The 17,419-nt window shown below is 44.9% G+C and overlaps 1 protein-coding gene across 1 annotated transcript; it reads left to right on the forward strand.

Moving 5' to 3' along the window:
* Positions 1 to 9,020: 9,020 nt before the first annotated feature.
* Positions 9,021 to 17,352, forward strand: mmp20b (matrix metallopeptidase 20b (enamelysin)). The gene is made up of 10 exons (XM_087796085.1): positions 9,021 to 9,143; positions 10,698 to 10,936; positions 12,245 to 12,393; positions 12,514 to 12,639; positions 12,703 to 12,861; positions 14,251 to 14,422; positions 14,478 to 14,608; positions 15,682 to 15,838; positions 16,030 to 16,133; positions 17,252 to 17,352. Exons 1-10 carry the CDS (start codon positions 9,021 to 9,023, stop codon positions 17,350 to 17,352), a joined length of 1,461 nt encoding a protein of 486 aa, XP_087652211.1.
* Positions 17,353 to 17,419: the final 67 nt, after the last annotated feature.

Raw genomic sequence — 17,419 nt, forward strand, 5'->3', positions numbered from 1 at the left:
CCCGAGAAATTAATGAGTCCTTGAGTCTATTAGTTTTGCACCTGGGTAGGAGCATTCGTGCTCTCATTCTGCTTCTCTGCTCACTGATGACAGTGTTGAGAGGATGACTGTCATCATCCATTATGGACAGTAGTTTGTTCAGTGATCTCCTCTCAGAAACTGTCACCAGTGAGTCCAGCTTCAACCACAGAACCAGCCTTTCTGATCAACCTGTCCAACCTGTTGACACTCTTCTTGGATACATTCCCACCCCAACACACCACAGCATAGAACAGGACACTGGCCACCACAGACTGTTAGAACATGCAGAGGAGCTTCTTGCAGATGTTAAATGATCGAAGCCTCCTCAGAAAGTCTGCTCTGAACTTTCTTATACACATGGTATGTGTTGAAGGACCAGTTTACTGTCCAGACACACACCGAGGTACTTATAGTTGTCAACAATCTCCACCTCGTCGCCTCTGATGGACACTGGACGTGGCTTTGTCATGGACCTCCCGAAGTCCAAGACCAGCTCCTTGGTCTTTGAGGTGTTCAGCTGCAAGTTGTTCCTCTCACTCCAGTCCACAAAGTCATGTGTTAGACTCCTATAGTTGTCTTCGCTGATGTCCGTGATGCATCCAACAATGGCAGTGTTGTCAGCATACTTCTGGACGAGACTCAGCTCTGAGTTGTAGCAGAAGTCTGTAGTGTAGATGGTGAAGAGGAGAGGGGCCAGTACTGTCCCCTGAGGTGCTCCTGTACTGCACACCACAGTGTCAGACGTGATGTTCTTCAGCCTGACATACTGTGGTCTATCAGTAAAATAATCCGTAATCCAGGAGACCAGACCAGGGTCCGCATGCATCCGTGTCAGTTTGTCCTGCAGCAGAGTGTGCTGGATGGTGTTGAAGGCACTAGAAAAGTCCAAGAACAGGATCCTCACTGAACCGCTTCCTTTATCTAGGTGGGAGTAGATCCTATGCAGGAGGTGAAGGATGGCATCTTCCACACCATACAAGAAGTCTTCCACAGAGTTGGTATTTTCCACAGCCGTAGAGTGAGGTTGAAGACATGCTGGAGTGTCTCAGCTAGTTCAGCAGGGCAGGCCTTTAGCAGTCGAGCAGACACCTTATCAGGACCAGCAGCCTTCCCTGGACGAATCCTCTGAAGTAGATAGTGTACTTGGAGTGAGGTGAAGCTGAGAAGTGGTTGTGTGGAGCTGAGGGGGCACAAGAAGGTGGGGCAGGTTCTGAAGGGGGCAGCAGTGAGGGTGAGGTGACCTGCTCAAACCTGTTGAAAAAGTTGTATAGTCCGTTTGCCTCCTCCACTGTGTCCACTGCAGTCAGAGAGGACTTGGTCTTGTGTCCATTGATGGTTTTAACACCATCCCAGACTCTCTTATTTCTTCTCGGCTCAGCTTCTCCTCCAACCTCCTCCTGTAGGTGTCCTTTGCCTCCCTCAAGCATCGCTTCACCTCCTGCTGTGCTGATCTCATGGCGTCCCTGTCTCTGCTCCTGAAAGCCACTTTTTTCCTCTTAAGGACATCCTTGACCTCCTTTGTTACCCACGGTTTATTATAAGGCTAACAGCGGACAGTCTTAGTAGGGGCGACAACGCAGAAATTTAAATAATTCGTTAGACAGTGTGTCTGTCCCTCGATGCCTTCACCATGAGACTTCAGCAGCACATCCCAGTCTGTTGTTTCAAAGCAGTCTCTGATGGCGTCCTCCACAGCTGGTGTCCACTTCCTGATTGTCTTAGTGGTCACAGTCTGTCTCTGCACCAGAGGAATGTACTGTGACTGAAGGTGGACCAGGTTATGATCGGACCTTCCAAGTGGAGGAAGAGGTTTGGCTCTGTACGCGTCCTTTAAGTTGGAATAAAGAAGGTCAATTGTCCTGTTATTCCTGGTGGGACAATCCACCGCCTGGTGGAAATTAGGCAGAGTAGAGTCCAGGTTGGCATGATTAAAGTCTCCAGAGATGATGATTAACGCGTCAGGATGTTGATTCTGAAGTCGGGCTGTCATTGTGTGGATCTTCTCACAGGCAGATGGACGCATGCTGACAGCCAACAGTTCTAAATCTTGACAACACAAGACTTTCTTCACAGTAACGTGTCCCGGGCTACACCAGCGTTTATTCACGTACACGATCAGACCTCTTCCACTGCGCTTCCCACAAGCGTTTGCGTCTCTGTCCGCTCTGACGGAGCTGAAACCTGGCAGGTCCACGTGAGTGTCCGGAGTCAGTGAGTGACTCACAGTCTCTGTGAAGATCAACAAGCCGCTCTCTCTGTAGATCCGCTGGTTGTTGAGGGCAGACAGCTCGTCGATCTTATTCGTCAGTGAATTGACGTTCCCCATCGTGATCGTTGGGATCAATGGTCTGTGACGTATCCGATTGTCCGTTAGCTTAGCCTTTAGCCTCTTCCCTGCTCTACAGCCACGATAACGGCGCTGAAGTTCGATCAGGATCTCGTGGCGATCTCTAGCCCGTGCCATTGACTTCAGCGACAGTAGATCCTCGCTTGAGTAAACAAGACGATTCTCTCCATGTTCAAAAGTATCCATTTAAAAAATTACACTAACATTTTTTTAATAAAAACAGAAAGTTATAGATATTGCTGCGGAGCTACTGGAGAGGCAGCCGTCCTCGTCGGCGCCTTTGATTAAACATTTAACATTTGACTTAAAGTAGTGTGAATGGTTGTCTGTCTTTGTGTGTGCCCTACAACAGACTGGCATCCTGTCCAGGGTGTCCCCTACCTCTCGCCCTATGACTCTGGGATAGGCTTCCCCGCAACCCCGACCCCGGTTGTCAATGAATGAATGAATGAATGAACTCATCGAACAAAGATTGTGAAGGTTTGTGTTAAGAATGTTTTTGCTCATCCAATGAAAGAAAGATTAAAATGACAAGTCATGCAAGAGCTTCACAACAAATGATGGGGTTTTATTTTTCTACAGTGGTTACTATGTCAGAATCAATCTATGAATCTATGAATAATACAGTTCATCATCATTTAAAAGAGTTTTTAGTTTATTGGTGCAGCAGATATCTGATGTATTGATTGCTCTGATTGAAAATAATACTTAAAAAAAAAAGCTATTTGCTTCCTGATTCAAGCATGGTTCCATAAATGCTTTCTTGGAGAACATTTATGATCTTTTATGTTAACTCTGTCTCGGTTTCACGATCTGCAGAACTAGTATTAAGAAGTTTAAATCTATCTTCTGGCTTTCACTCACTTTAAAAAAACATTTTCAGTTGTTTTTGATCTTAAAAGAGCAAAGACTCTAACAAGCAGATAAGTAAATAAGTATGTAAGTAAGTAAGTAAGTAGGTAAGTAAGTAAGTAAGTAAGTAAGTAGACCAGGGTCGCAAAGCGCTTTAACAATCAAAGCAGTTTGTAGTGAATGAATTTGGGGAGAGCAGAGAAAAAGTGAAGAATAAAAACAACTATTAATGTTCAAATATGTACATTTTCGATGACATTTAAACCATATATATTAAACACTAAGATAGATTTCTCGGATTTAAGATCATTTTACCAACTGTGAATGGTTCCATTGTAATTAAATGTACGTATTATTATATATAAGTTTCATTTCTAAAATTTCACTTCCTTTCTGCAGTTGTAACACCCATGATGCACCTGGACTACCTCTCTTTCTTCAGAGGTATTTTGTGTTACATACTTATTTATGTTTGTTTTTAGTGAATCATTGCAAGTTGACATTTTTCACTAAGACTCAAGCAAACCTGTGGATGTGGCACCTCGTGCACGTTGACTTCATGTTTCATGACGGCCATGTAAAGCCACACCACCACACGTGACCGGGAACACGCTCCACGCGAGCATGAAACTAACATGATGCGACAAATGTAGAAACACGCCAGAGCAACGTTTCTATATTGAGAAATACTTGATTCTAGTCGTACCAACCTCTTCTTTTACATGTAATACTTGTGGTGCACGAACATAACAACCGGCGTTTTCACTTCAAGTGAATCCAGAGACACAAAAATAGAGTCAGACACGACCAACGTGTCATTTGGATTATTCTCTGCCACAGATTATATAATCACGCCAGTCTTTGAGAGGACGTTACTGATGTGAGAGCATGCGTTCAATGAGAGATGTTTTATGCATCGAACACGACATGTTTTAATGGTTTCAGGCTGTTTTATTGTGTTGCTGTCTTTGGATCGAGGGCTGACATGTTGATTTAATGACGGTGCTGGTCGAGCTCCACAGTTTTAGCCTTCGCTCGATCCCACAGTGGCTTCATTACCTCGTCTGCTCTCAGACCATGAAACCAGAGGCTTTTTCAGGAGACTTTTGTTGCGCTCGCATGTTGTCCCCGAAATACCAGTCAAGCTTTAAGAACCGGTCAGAGGTTGGACTTTTTTTGGGGGGGCGGCTGATTTCCAAGTCTGTAATGGTGGGCGTTGAATCCACACCTACAATTTAAGCTTCTATTTCTGAAGGTTTTGACTTATGGTTCAGAAAGAGAAGCGTGGTGTGAACAGAAGAAAGCGTGGGACGAAGCGAGGGTTCTCCTCGTGTGCACTGTGACAACGGACTCACTGAAGTTCATGTTATTTATCTTTAACTTTCAAACACATCGTCAATACTGTGTCTCGGTGTAAGTCCAGTAGTTCTGTGACTTCACGTGTTCAAGCGTTTATTAAACAGTCTTTTAATAATCAGAGACATTTACTGCAGTATCACTTCACCCAGTGTGTGTCAAACTCACATAAAGTGTGTATGTGTGTCTGTGTTGTTGTGATGTGTGACTCTATTGTATCATCAGTGTGTGTGTGTTGTTGTGATGTGTGACTCTATTGTAACATCAGTGTGTGTGTGTTGTTGTGATGTGTGACTCTATTGTATCATCAGTGTGTGTGTGTTGTTGTGATGTGTGACTCCATTATATAATCAGTGTGTGTGTTGTTGTGATGTGTGACTCTATTGTATCATCAGTGTGTGTGTTGTTGTGATGTGTGACTCTATTGTATCATCAGTGTGTGTGTGTTGTTGTGATGTGTGACTCTATTATATAATCAGTGGGTGTGTTGTTGTGATGTGTGACTCTATTGTATCATCAGTGTGTGTGTTGTTGTGATGTGTGACTCTATTGTATCATCAGTGTGTGTTTGTACAAAACTCTCTTTTCATTGAAATATTGACATTAGAAAATGATCTTAAGCTCCGCCCACTGAAAACAATTTGTTTTTCTGGATATTAAATCTTGTTGACCATAACCACGCCCACTCTGCTGTGATTGGTCAAGCATGGAGGTTTGTCACTGCGCGTCATCAATGGTCTCCACCTCCAATGGATTCGTTGTATAAACAAAGCGTGATTACAGCTGGAGGAGGAGTGAAGCCATTATTACGTCATAATGGACTCTTGTAACCTCTCGTTCGTCCAGATTTCAGAGCAACTTTATAAAGTAATAAAGTGTAAAACATGGTCATGATGAGGAACTTACTGTATCTTGGAGAACATTTAATACATGACACAAGAGTTGATCATAAGTTGACCTTTAATTTATCATTTAATTGGTCAATGTTAGAGAAACCCTTTGTTTTACCAATTAAAGAGTATAAAAATGTATCTAGATAAAGCAACTGTTCTTTTCAAATACTTTAATCTCAAGATATGTTGCGATAAACAGACGAGTCCTGGGTATGACGTTATTGAAACATGAGGTTTGAAAAAGTGGGATTTTTGTGGTATAAGAATTTGTTTTGTTTTTTTGTTCCTGTGTCTCTTCGGCCATTTATCCTCCTAAAACAAGTTTCAATTGCAACCGCAAGTTTTCAAAAAACAGAGTCAACATTGAATAGTTTTTCATACTGCAACGTTTTAAGAACAATGAGGTCAAAGTTCAGCCTCTTTTATATCTTATTTTTTTTACCCTAAAAGCAACACGTACAACAACGTGGATGAGAAACTGAGTCAAGCTTTTGTGTCGCCGTATAAAAGAAAATGTCGTTCACTTTGATTCTGAGCAAACCATCCGACCGGCCACATTAATGTTGCGTCCGGGGCCATCATCATGGTGCGTCCGGGGCCATCATCATGGTGCGTCCGGGGCCATCATCATGGTGCGTCCGGGGCCATCATCATGGTGCGCCCGGGGCCATCATCATGGTGCGTCCGGGGCCATCATCATGGTGCGTCCGGGGCCATCATCATGGTGCGTCCGGGGCCATCATCATGGTGCGTCCGGGGCCATCATCATGGTGCGCCCGGGGCCATCATCATGGTGCGTCCGGGGCCATCATCATGGTGCCTCCGGGGCCATCATCATGGTGCGTCCGGGGCCATCATCATGGTGCGCCCGGGGCCATCATCATGGTGCGCCCGGGGCCATCATCATGGTGCGCCCGGGGCCATCATCATGGTGCGTCCGGGGCCATCATCATGGTGCGTCCGGGGCCATCATCATGGTGCGTCCGGGGCCATCATCATGGTGCGCCCGGGGCCATCATCATGGTGCGCCCGGGGCCATCATCATGGTGCGCCCGGGGCCATCATCATGGTGCGCCCGGGGCCATCATCATGGTGCGCCCGGGGCCATCATCATGGTGCGTCCGGGGCCATCATCATGGTGCGTCCGGGGCCATCATCATGGTGCGTCTGGGGCCATCATCATGGTGCGCCCGGGGCCATCATCATGGTGGGTCCGGGGCCATCATCATGGTGCGTCCGGGGCCATCATCATGGTGCGTCCGGGGCCATCATCATGGTGCGTCCGGGGCCATCATCATGGTGCGCCCGGGGCCATCATCATGGTGCGTCCGGGGCCATCATCATGGTGCGTCCGGGGCCATCATCATGGTGCGTCCGGGGCCATCATCATGGTGGGTCCGGGGCCATCATCATGGTGCGTCCGGGGCCATCATCATGGTGCGTCCGGGGCCATCATCATGGTGCGCCCGGGGCCATCATCATGGTGCGTCCGGGGCCATCATCATGGTGCGTCCGGGGCCATCATCATGGTGCGCCCGGGGCCATCATCATGGTGCGCCCGGGGCCATCATCATGGTGCGTCCGGGGCCATCATCATGGTGCGTCCGGGGCCATCATCATGGTGCGCCCGGGGCCATCATCATGGTGCGTCCGGGGCCATCATCATGGTGCGTCCGGGGCCATCATCATGGTGCGTCCGGGGCCATCATCATGGTGCGTCCGGGGCCATCATCATGGTGCGCCCGGGGCCATCATCATGGTGCGTCCGGGGCCATCATCATGGTGCGTCCGGGGCCATCATCATGGTGCGTCCGGGGCCATCATCATGGTGCGTCCGGGGCCATCATCATGGTGCGCCCGGGGCCATCATCATGGTGCGTCCGGGGCCATCATCATGGTGCGTCCGGGGCCATCATCATGGTGCGTCCGGGGCCATCATCATGGTGCGCCCGGGGCCATCATCATGGTGCGTCCGGGGCCATCATCATGGTGCGTCCGGGGCCATCATCATGGTGCGTCCGGGGCCATCATCATGGTGCGTCCGGGGCCATCATCATGGTGCGTCCGGGGCCATCATCATGGTGCGTCCGGGGCCATCATCATGGTGCGCCCGGGGCCATCATCATGGTGCGTCCGGGGCCATCATCATGGTGCGTCCGGGGCCATCATCATGGTGCGTCCGGGGCCATCATCATGGTGCGTCCGGGGCCATCATCATGGTGCGTCCGGGGCCATCATCATGGTGCGTCCGGGGCCATCATCATGGTGCGTCCGGGGCCATCATCATGGTGCGTCCGGGGCCATCATCATGGTGCGTCCGGGGCCATCATCATGGTGCGTCCGGGGCCATCATCATGGTGCGTCCGGGGCCATCATCATGGTGCGTCCGGGGCCATCATCATGGTGCGTCCGGGGCCATCATCATGGTGCGTCCGGGGCCATCATCATGGTGCGTCCGGGGCCATCATCATGGTGCGTCCGGGGCCATCATCATGGTGCGTCCGGGGCCATCATCATGGTGCGTCCGGGGCCATCATCATGGTGCGTCCGGGGCCATCATCATGGTACGTCCGGGGCCATCATCATGGTGCGTCCGGGGCCATCATCATGGTGCGTCCGGGGCCATCATCATGGTGCGCCCGGGGCCATCATCATGGTGCGCCCGGGGCCATCATCATGTTGCGTCCGGGGCCATCATCATGTTGCGTCCGGGGCCATCATCATGGTGCGCCCGGGGCCATCATCATGGTGCGCCCGGGGCCATCATCATGTTGCGTCCGGGGCCATCATCATGTTGCGTCCGGGGCCATCATCATGGTGCGCCCGGGGCCATCATCATGGTGCGCCCGGGGCCATCATCATGGTGCGTCCGGGGCCATCATCATTGTGCGTCCGGGGCCATCATCATGGTGCGTCCGGGGCCATCATCATGGTGCGCCCGGGGCCATCATCATGGTGCGCCCGGGGCCATCATCATGGTGCGCCCGGGGCCATCATCATGGTGCGTCCGGGGCCATCATCATGGTGCGTCCGGGGCCATCATCATGGTGCGCCCGGGGCCATCATCATGGTGCGTCCGGGGCCATCATCATGGTGCGTCCGGGGCCATCATCATGGTGCGTCCGGGGCCATCATCATGGTGCGTCCGGGGCCATCATCATGGTGCGCCCGGGGCCATCATCATGGTGCGTCCGGGGCCATCATCATGGTGCGCCCGGGGCCGGTGTGAAGTCCCTGTCGTGTTTTTTTTCTTCCTGATTCAAGCCTGACCTGAGAAATATTTCCTGCCAAGATGAAAACCAAAGACATTTAAAATCCAGAAGAATGAACGTGGATTGGAACCATCACTGCTCGACTTTGTCACGTGGCTGACATGTTCAAATCTCTTTCTTTTTTTTTCTTCTGTCCATGGCTCAATGCAAACCCCTCCCTAATCCCATCATGATGTCTCAGGCTTGCTGCTGGATTTGCGAGCGCCGTGAGTCACGATGGACGTTTAAAAAGGCACTCGCATGCGTTCAGGCCACGACGGCTCATGTAAAGTCTCCGCTATGCTCGCCGCGCTGCTGTCCTGCTGCCTCTTCATCTCTCCGGGGTTCATGGCTCCCACGTTCACTCCGGCGGGGGAACCTTCTCCTACCCCGGAACGACAGGTCGAACTGAAGCTGGCCACAGTGAGTGCATAATTGCTTTGGACTGTTTTTAACTTCTTAAATGTAATACTTGAATGACAGCTTAAGACTCTTTCCATGCATTTTGCTCGATTATATCTTGAGAATAATGTTTAATTCTTGTGTTCTGTGGAGGAAAACTCTCAGGATTTTCAAGTTTTATTTCTACATGTTTGTAAAAATGCTTGTCATATTAAAGTAAGTAAGTAAAGGTTATTTGTAAATATATATCTAGGACAGGGTCACAAAGCACTTTAACGATCAGAAAAAAAATACACAGTTAAAATATATACTTTTAAAGATCAAGACACATAAGACAAACACAGGAGTCTCAGAAAATCAGGGAAAAGCTCATATAAAAGTGTTTTGAGATGTTTCTTGAAGGAGTCAGTAGATCATCAAACACAGATGTTTCTTGAAGGAGTCAGTAGATCATCAAACACAGATGTTTCTTGAAGGAGTCAGTAGATCATCAAACACAGATGTTTCTTGAAGGAGTCAGTAGATCATCAAACACAGAGATGTTTCTTGAAGGAGTCAGTAGATCATCAAACACAGATGTTTCTTGAAGGAGTCAGTAGATCATCAAACACAGATGTTTCTTGAAGGAGTCAGTAGATCATCAAACACATGTTTCTTAAAGGAGTCAGTAGATCATCAAACACAGATGTTTCTTGAAGGAGTCAGTAGATCATCAAACACAGATGTTTCTTGAAGGAGTCAGTAGATCATCAAACACAGATGTTTCTTGAAGGAGTCAGTAGATCATCAAACACAGATGTTTCTTGAAGGAGTCAGTAGATCATCAAACACAGATGTTTCTTGAAGGAGTCAGTAGATCATCAAACACAGATGTTTCTTGAAGGAGTCAGTAGATCATCAAACACAGATGTTTCTTGAAGGAGTCAGTAGATCATCAAACACAGATGTTTCTTGAAGGAGTCAGTAGATCATCAAACACAGATGTTTCTTAAAGGAGTCAGTAGATCATCAAACACAGAGATGGTTTCAAAGCTTAGGAGCAACAGTCTGGAAGGATTTCTCTCCTCTGGTCCGGAAGTTCAGGAACCATCAGTAGATTCTGATCCACAGACCTCAGAGCCCGAGCTGGGGTGTAAGTCTGGATCAGATCACTGATGGAAGGTCTGACCATGAATAGATCTGAAAGTAAGAACCAGAATTTTAAAATGATCCTGAAAGAACTGGCAGCCAGTGAAGAGTTTGAAGGAGAAATGTGAGTTCTTCTACTAGAGCAGCTCAGAATTCTGGCTGCAGAGTTTTGTATGAACTGCAGGCGAGACACATCCTTCTTGTTTAGACATGAAAATAAACTTTTGAAATAGTCTTAACGACTCAAACACATGGATTATAAGATCCTGATCATGTTGTGACATTATTTTACTGAGTTTAGAGATTTTCTCAGTTGAAGTTAAAGTCATTTTTCTGCAGTGTTGAACTAGAGACGTGTCTTTTTTTTTTAAAAGTGTTGTTTTATTCAGAGCTATATTCACAAGGCTGTCAAAACCAAAAACCCATCTGGTTCTGGTTCCTCTCCAGGACTATCTCCATCAATACTACAACCTGCAGAGCGAGCCGGTCTGGCGGTCCAAACGGAGCGGGCCCTCCTTCGCCTCCAAAGTGAAAGAAATGCAGATATTCTTTGGGCTCAACGCGACAGGTGAGCTGGACTCGGAGACGCTGGACGTGATGGAAAGTCCTCGGTGCGGCGTTCCAGACCTGGAGGACATCAGCCACCTGCAGGGATCGCGGTGGAACAAGAACGTCATCACGTACAGGTACGAAGAGCGACGAAGAGACAGAAATATGTTGGACTGCTGGTTTGTAGTTGAATTCTTGGCAGGACGGGGAGCAGCGCTCGTCACACAACATTATGTTTCACAGACTTTGGGGTTTGGAATCTTTGCCGGTTTGAGTTTTTATGGGAACTTTGTAGAGTCGCACATGTCGGATCTCATGTAACATTCAGAGGTTGTTTTGGTCATGAATGCTGTTTGTTGGAAACTTGATTTCTTTCACTATTATCACTGAGGTTCAACATTGTAACTGGTTTTGCATAAATCAGTGTAAATAACTTGATATGATTTACATATTTCTTCATGTTAAATCAGTTACAACATTGAAAATTCAAGTTGAACCTCAACTGACTTGAATACAGTTTTTGATAAAGTTAGTTACAGTAGCTCAAAGGGATACCTTGGCCCTGAGATAATACAAGGGTTAAGTCTAACATTTTAGAAATATGTCAATCACAGAAAATACCACCATTGAAAAATGTTTTAAGCTGAGGCAACCTCTAAGTATTTCAATGCAACTGACTTAGTTTTTACAAATGAGTTGGTAAAGAAACTTTTTCAATCAACAACATTAATTAAAACTTGCAGAATTTAAACATCTATATTATAATTTTATAATTATATAAACAATCTATATTCAAGTCTAGTCATCATGACGTGATGTTTCAAAACTGTACCTTTACTATTTGAGATTTTAAAAAAAAAAGACTTATGATCATGTTGTTAAAGAAAGGATTTGTTTCACGCGACTCATTTAAAAACCTCCTTAAAGGTAACATGAACTCAAAACATAGACCAGGTTCACCTGCACGTGCATCAAATGTTATGAATGTGATTACGCGTGTCTGACATGTAGGGGGCGCCAGAAACAACACTGTTAAATATTAATATTGGCGCTTTATTGTCAATTACTTTTTGATCTTTTTAAATGATCACACAACAACAACAAAAAATGATTTAGAAAGCTTAAAAAATGATCTTTATTTTAGTCTACGTTGAATGAACCCTGGTTACCTAACGTAACCATGGTTCTACGAATAAATGCAAGGCCCCACGTTGTAAATCATAACCTGGCTGGAGGGCCTTGCATCATGAACATGTTACTGACCTTGTAAAAAAGGTCGTAAGGGAGTAAAACAGCTTTTCTTTGTAAGTTACATTTGGTTTTGATACATTTAATCCCTGTCGTTGTGTCATTTACGCTCCTCCTGCTAAAGATGCAACATGTATTTCGACATGATCCGTGTTGACGACGTGACGAGTTACGAAAATTCTGCATCTGTGTTGCAGCATCGGCCGGTACACCAGAGACTTGCCACGCGGCACCGTGGACTCTCTGATCCAGTCTGCGTTCGGCGCGTGGGCCCGATCGAGCGGCTTGACTTTTGTCAAGTTGAGCAGCAGCAACGCCGACATCATGGTGGAGTTTGTGAAGCGCGGTGAGTCGGTTAAAAAAAACCCAAAAATGACTTACTAATGCTGCGGTCCAGAACCATTATTCTCTAATCTGACCACAATTCTTGCTCAGTTTTTTCTCCATTTCCTATTTCCTAATGCAGATCATGGGGATTTCTACCCATTCGACGGGCCCAGAGGCACGTTGGCTCACGCCTTCGCTCCAGGTCTGGGGGTCGGAGGTGACGCTCACTTCGATGATGACGAGCGCTGGACAGCTGGAGACTCAGGTGAGCTGGTGATTGACAAATCTTTCCAAACACTCAACTTATCCGATGGTTTATATCGTACAGGTTTCAACCTGCTTACGGTGGCAGCCCACGAGTTCGGACACGCTTTGGGCCTAAAACACTCCAGAAATCCGGAGTCGCTCATGTTCCCGAACTACAGATCCTCCCGCAGAGCCAACCTGTTGTCCAAAGAAGACATCGCTAATGTCAAAGCACTTTATGGTAACGACTGACAACACTTTTGATTTTCTCCCACGTGTAGTCGAGGCTTGTAACTGTCGTGTAACAGGTTACATGCAGTTGCGATATAGAAACACTAGAGGGTTCTGTCTCCATTCAAACACCTCCTAATTACAGCTAAGCCCTTCCAGTAGTTATCAGCAAGAAAATATTAATAATGGTAGACCCACTTTAGAAATGTATTCAATTATAGCCAACATTATCGATAATGAGAATACGTAATTAAGCATATTTTATTTAGTTTCTGAAGAATCAGCAGTAATTCATAATAATAACTTATTAATTCAATTTTACTTGCTGACCTCAAACCTATACTTTGTTTTACACCGCTCTCAAAAATTGGTCTAAATGTTGGTAAACTACGAAGCTGCACTTTGAATCACCGTAGTACTGTTCCGCGAGTCTAGTATTACACTGTGAGGCTTAATAGCTTTACTCCGTAAGTACCCGTACAATTACTCTATGAGGCTTCATAGTATTACTCCACGAGGCTCCATAGTATTACTCTGCGAGACACCTTAGTTTTATTCCGTGAGTACCCGTACAATTACTCCATGAGGCTTTATAGTATTACCCCGCGAGGCTGCATAGTTTTACTCTGCGAGTCACTGTAGTATTACCCTGTGAGGCTTCATAGTATTATTCTGGAAGGCTCCATAGTGTTACTCCGCGAGGCTTCATAGTATTACTCCATGTGCCTGCATAGTTTTACTCTGTGAGTCACTGTAGTATTACCCTGTGAGGCTTCATAGTATTACTCCACAAGGATCCATAGTATTACTCTGCGAACCACGGTAGTTTTATTCTGTGAGTACCTGTACAATCACTCCATGAGGCTGCATAGTATTACTCTGCAAGGCTGCATAGTTTTACTCTGCAAGTCACTGTAGTATTACCCTGTGCGGCATCATAGTATTACTCTGCAAGTCACCATAGTATTACTTTGCGAGGCTCCATAGGGTTACTTTGTCAGTCACTGTAGTATTACTCCTTGAGTACCTGTACAATTACTCTGCGAGGCTCCATATTATTACTCAAAGGGTCACCAAAGTAATACTCTGCCAGTACTGTACTATAATTTCACGAGCCTCCATAGTATTAAGGACAATATTTAATTTGCAATTTACTAACATATTGTGAGAATAAGTATCAGTACAATCATTTAAACAATTGTTTGCAAAAGCTCGTGAAATTCTCAAAACCTTACAGACATGAATATATTAGTGAAAAAATGTTCATTTTTTCTAAAAGGTTATGATTTGATATCAGTTTAGACAAGTACAGCCTCTTAAGAAGTATAACCAGCCAGTACATCTGATCATCCACTCATGGTAGCAGGAAATAAAGTGTCCTCATGTTCACCTGTCTCAGGTTCAGTCCGAGGTCGTCCCAAGTTCTTCTCCAGGTACAGCTGGAACTCTCTGTCCAACCCCTGGCTGGTGGCTCCACTGCTGCCGTGGCTCATGGAGGACAAATGTTCTCCGGACGTGACCTTCGACGCCGTGTCCACCGTGGGAGACGCCACCTTCTTCTTCAAAGAAAAGTACGTTTGAAACGTTTTCTCTTCCCGTCCAGACCAATGAAACTCTGTCCTGAAGGTATCTCTGGATCAAACACCGGCAGTATGACATCAAAGAAGGTCCCATCGCTAACTTCATGCCTAAGATTGAAACAGTCATCGATGCAGCCTTCTGGGTCCCTCGTCGATCCACGGCGTACCTCATTCATGGTGAAGATGTCTTCTTGCTCAACATCTGAAACATTATTTTTCCAGACATTCCCATGTCTTTAAACGTGACCCATTACAAGTTAATAGACACGTAATATTCCTTAGGTGAAGATTATCAACAGGTTTAAAGTTAAATAGTTCAATACATTGCAGTTACACCATTCCAACACTAGGGGGAATAGCCTGGAACACAATTTTCATTTAATATGCTACGTTTTCCTTTTTTGAGCAGTTTCTATATTATATTCCACCGTTAAATAACAACTAATGTGTTGGATAAAGATTTTAAAGCAGCACTATGTAACATTTTAACATTGTTATTCTTTTTCCATGTTTTCTGTAATTATTTTTAAAATTCAATTATGACTAAGTTCATTGAAACTCAATTTAACACATGTTTGAAGTAGCTCTACAAGAATTCATATTTTCTTTCTGGTAACTACTGGAAGGGCTTCGCTGTAAAGTGATTAGGTCTTTTGTCTTTGTGTGCTCTGTGACAGACTGGCGTCCTGTCCAGGGTGTCCCTCGCATCTCGGCGGAAAACACTGTTAATGTGTTATATTCTAGAGTTAAGTTATGAAAAAACTAATGAGGAGAAATGTGTTGGATCTTAACATTTTATTTTTCTTTATTTTCTCTAACGATTAGTAAAATTATATCATGACTAAATTAAACTTTATTTAACTCAAGTGTCTCGTACTTCAGGAAGAATAAAGGTGTATCTTATTTAAACAAGGCTTTTTGCTAAACAACTTTGACTTTGGGAGTCTTCACGTGACCTTGAAATTGATTTTTACAGCCGTGGGTAGATGTGTTTTCATATGAGGTAATGAAGGACCAGGAAGAAGAAGAAGAAACTGACACTACAAGTGTAAATCTTGTGAACATGTTATATTTGTCAATGTTTTGCAGCATTTCAGTTACACTATTCTGACACATGGGGTCGCCAGAAACAACATTTTCAAACCCCTGTTTTGTCCCTTCAATTGCAAAATTACAAAATGCGATGTGAATACAGCAGATTCATGAGGTGTTTAAATAGTTGTATCTGTTGTCTTTGATTGTCTGGACAGAGTCAATGTTCTGGACCGTGAAAGGTTCCGTCATCAATGGGAAGCCGAGAGCCCTCAGTCACTTCGGGTTCCCGGCCTGGGTTCAGGAGGTCGACGCCGCGGTGCACGTGGTGAAAACAGGGCGAACGCTCTTCTTCATGCACGACATCTACTGGAGGTCAGAATATTCAACGATGTGGTCGCATGAGAACATCGGGTTAAAGATCTACAAGTCAAACAGCAAACATTACCAACAAACACTTGGACCTCACGCACAGTTTAAAAGTGCAATTATGTTCACAAATGAAGTGGTTTCTCAGGAATCCAGTTGCTGAATCAGGATTAACTTTGAACTGTTTCTGTTTGCAGTTACAACGAGAACAGGAGGATCATGGATTTTGGTTTCCCGAAGTACATCAGTGATGACTTTCCTGGAATCAACGCAGTGATCAACGCAGCCTTTTACAAAGATGGTGAGAAACTAGTTCTGATACACAATAATCAGAGCAACAATACGTAACATTTTGACAATATTTTTTCATATTTTCTGTAAAGATTGATTTTATTTTTAACATGTTCTTTAGTGCCCACCCGGAGAGTCCTTGAGTGTCATGTGTCTACTTTACAGTGTTTTAATATGAATAAAATGAAACCAGGAAGAAAAAAGAGACTTTCTCTTGATAAGTAAATGAAAATTGTCGACAGTGAAATGGACAATTTGTTTCATTTCAGTTACACTCTTCCCCCAATAGGGGGAGCCAGAAATGCTACAGATAAGGCCTTTAACCTTGAATTTCTGCCAAGATCCTTATTAATGGTATACATGTAATAAAAGAGTGGATTGTGTTAGTTGTGCCTTCGAACCATCTGCTCAAAAGAGTATTGATAAATTTAGAGAAAATGAACATGAATCAATTATACTAATTTCACCCATCTGCTGTCAGGATTAAATTTATTTATTTAAAAAAAAAAATCTATATTATTTTATTCTATTTGATATTTTTTATATTATTTTATTTTATTGAAATTTATTTTATTTTTTCCTTTTTTTTCTTTCTTGTTGTTTGGGGTGTGTTCCACATGACGAAAGTAAAGAAGATGTGCGCGCTGCACAGCTACAAACTAAGTTCCAGCCTTATTGTTTCCCACAGGAATACACTCGGTTACACTACAGTAACAGTGTCTCTTCTGTAAGAATAATGTTGGGGACAATATATGTGCAGTTGAGAAACGAAAGAAAAGAAACGCTTGTCCACTTTATCTTCTCCAAACGAAAAACGCTTGGTTACATTAACTGTCCCTCCCAGTAATTGCTTTTTACATGTGTATCTCTAGGTAATGTAAGAAAATAAAAATGTAAAAATAACTATTTTACAGACGTATATTATCCCGTGTGAATGCACTTAACAGGTCATTCACAAAACCCAGAGGTCCTCAGGTAATACTTATCCTGTGCGAAAAGGGCTTAAGATAGTTTTTCTGCAGCATCAACTGTACATTTTGATTGACTTTTTTTTAAACATGTTATGAAGTCGGACCTCGTCATCTCTTCCACTGTTTGACAACAATATTCGACTCTTCTTCATCCTAGACTTCATCTTCTTCTTCCTCGGAGCGCAGGTCTACAAATACGACTTCGCCCAGAAACTCGTGGTGGGCGTTGAGAAAGCCAACTCGTGGCTCGGCTGTTGAGATGTAGTCGCTGGAGAAACTTGAACTCACGAGAGCTTGACAAGTAAACACTGTTTTTCTTCCCCCG

This window comes from Callionymus lyra, chromosome 7 (assembly GCF_982586985.1).
Source record: "Callionymus lyra chromosome 7, fCalLyr1.hap1.1, whole genome shotgun sequence".
Lineage (NCBI taxonomy): Eukaryota > Metazoa > Chordata > Actinopteri > Syngnathiformes > Callionymidae > Callionymus > Callionymus lyra.

Excerpts from the sequence above, each read along its gene's own strand:
- mmp20b (XM_087796085.1), top strand. The coding sequence starts at position 9,021 with ATGCTCGCCGCGCTGCTGTCCTGCTGCCTCTTCATCTCTCCGGGGTTC. Across the intron at positions 10,937-12,244 it reads AAGAACGTCATCACGTACAG|CATCGGCCGGTACACCAGAG; the intron begins GTACGAAGAGCG and ends TCTGTGTTGCAG. Across the intron at positions 16,134-17,251 it reads CGCAGCCTTTTACAAAGATG|ACTTCATCTTCTTCTTCCTC; the intron begins GTGAGAAACTAG and ends TCTTCATCCTAG.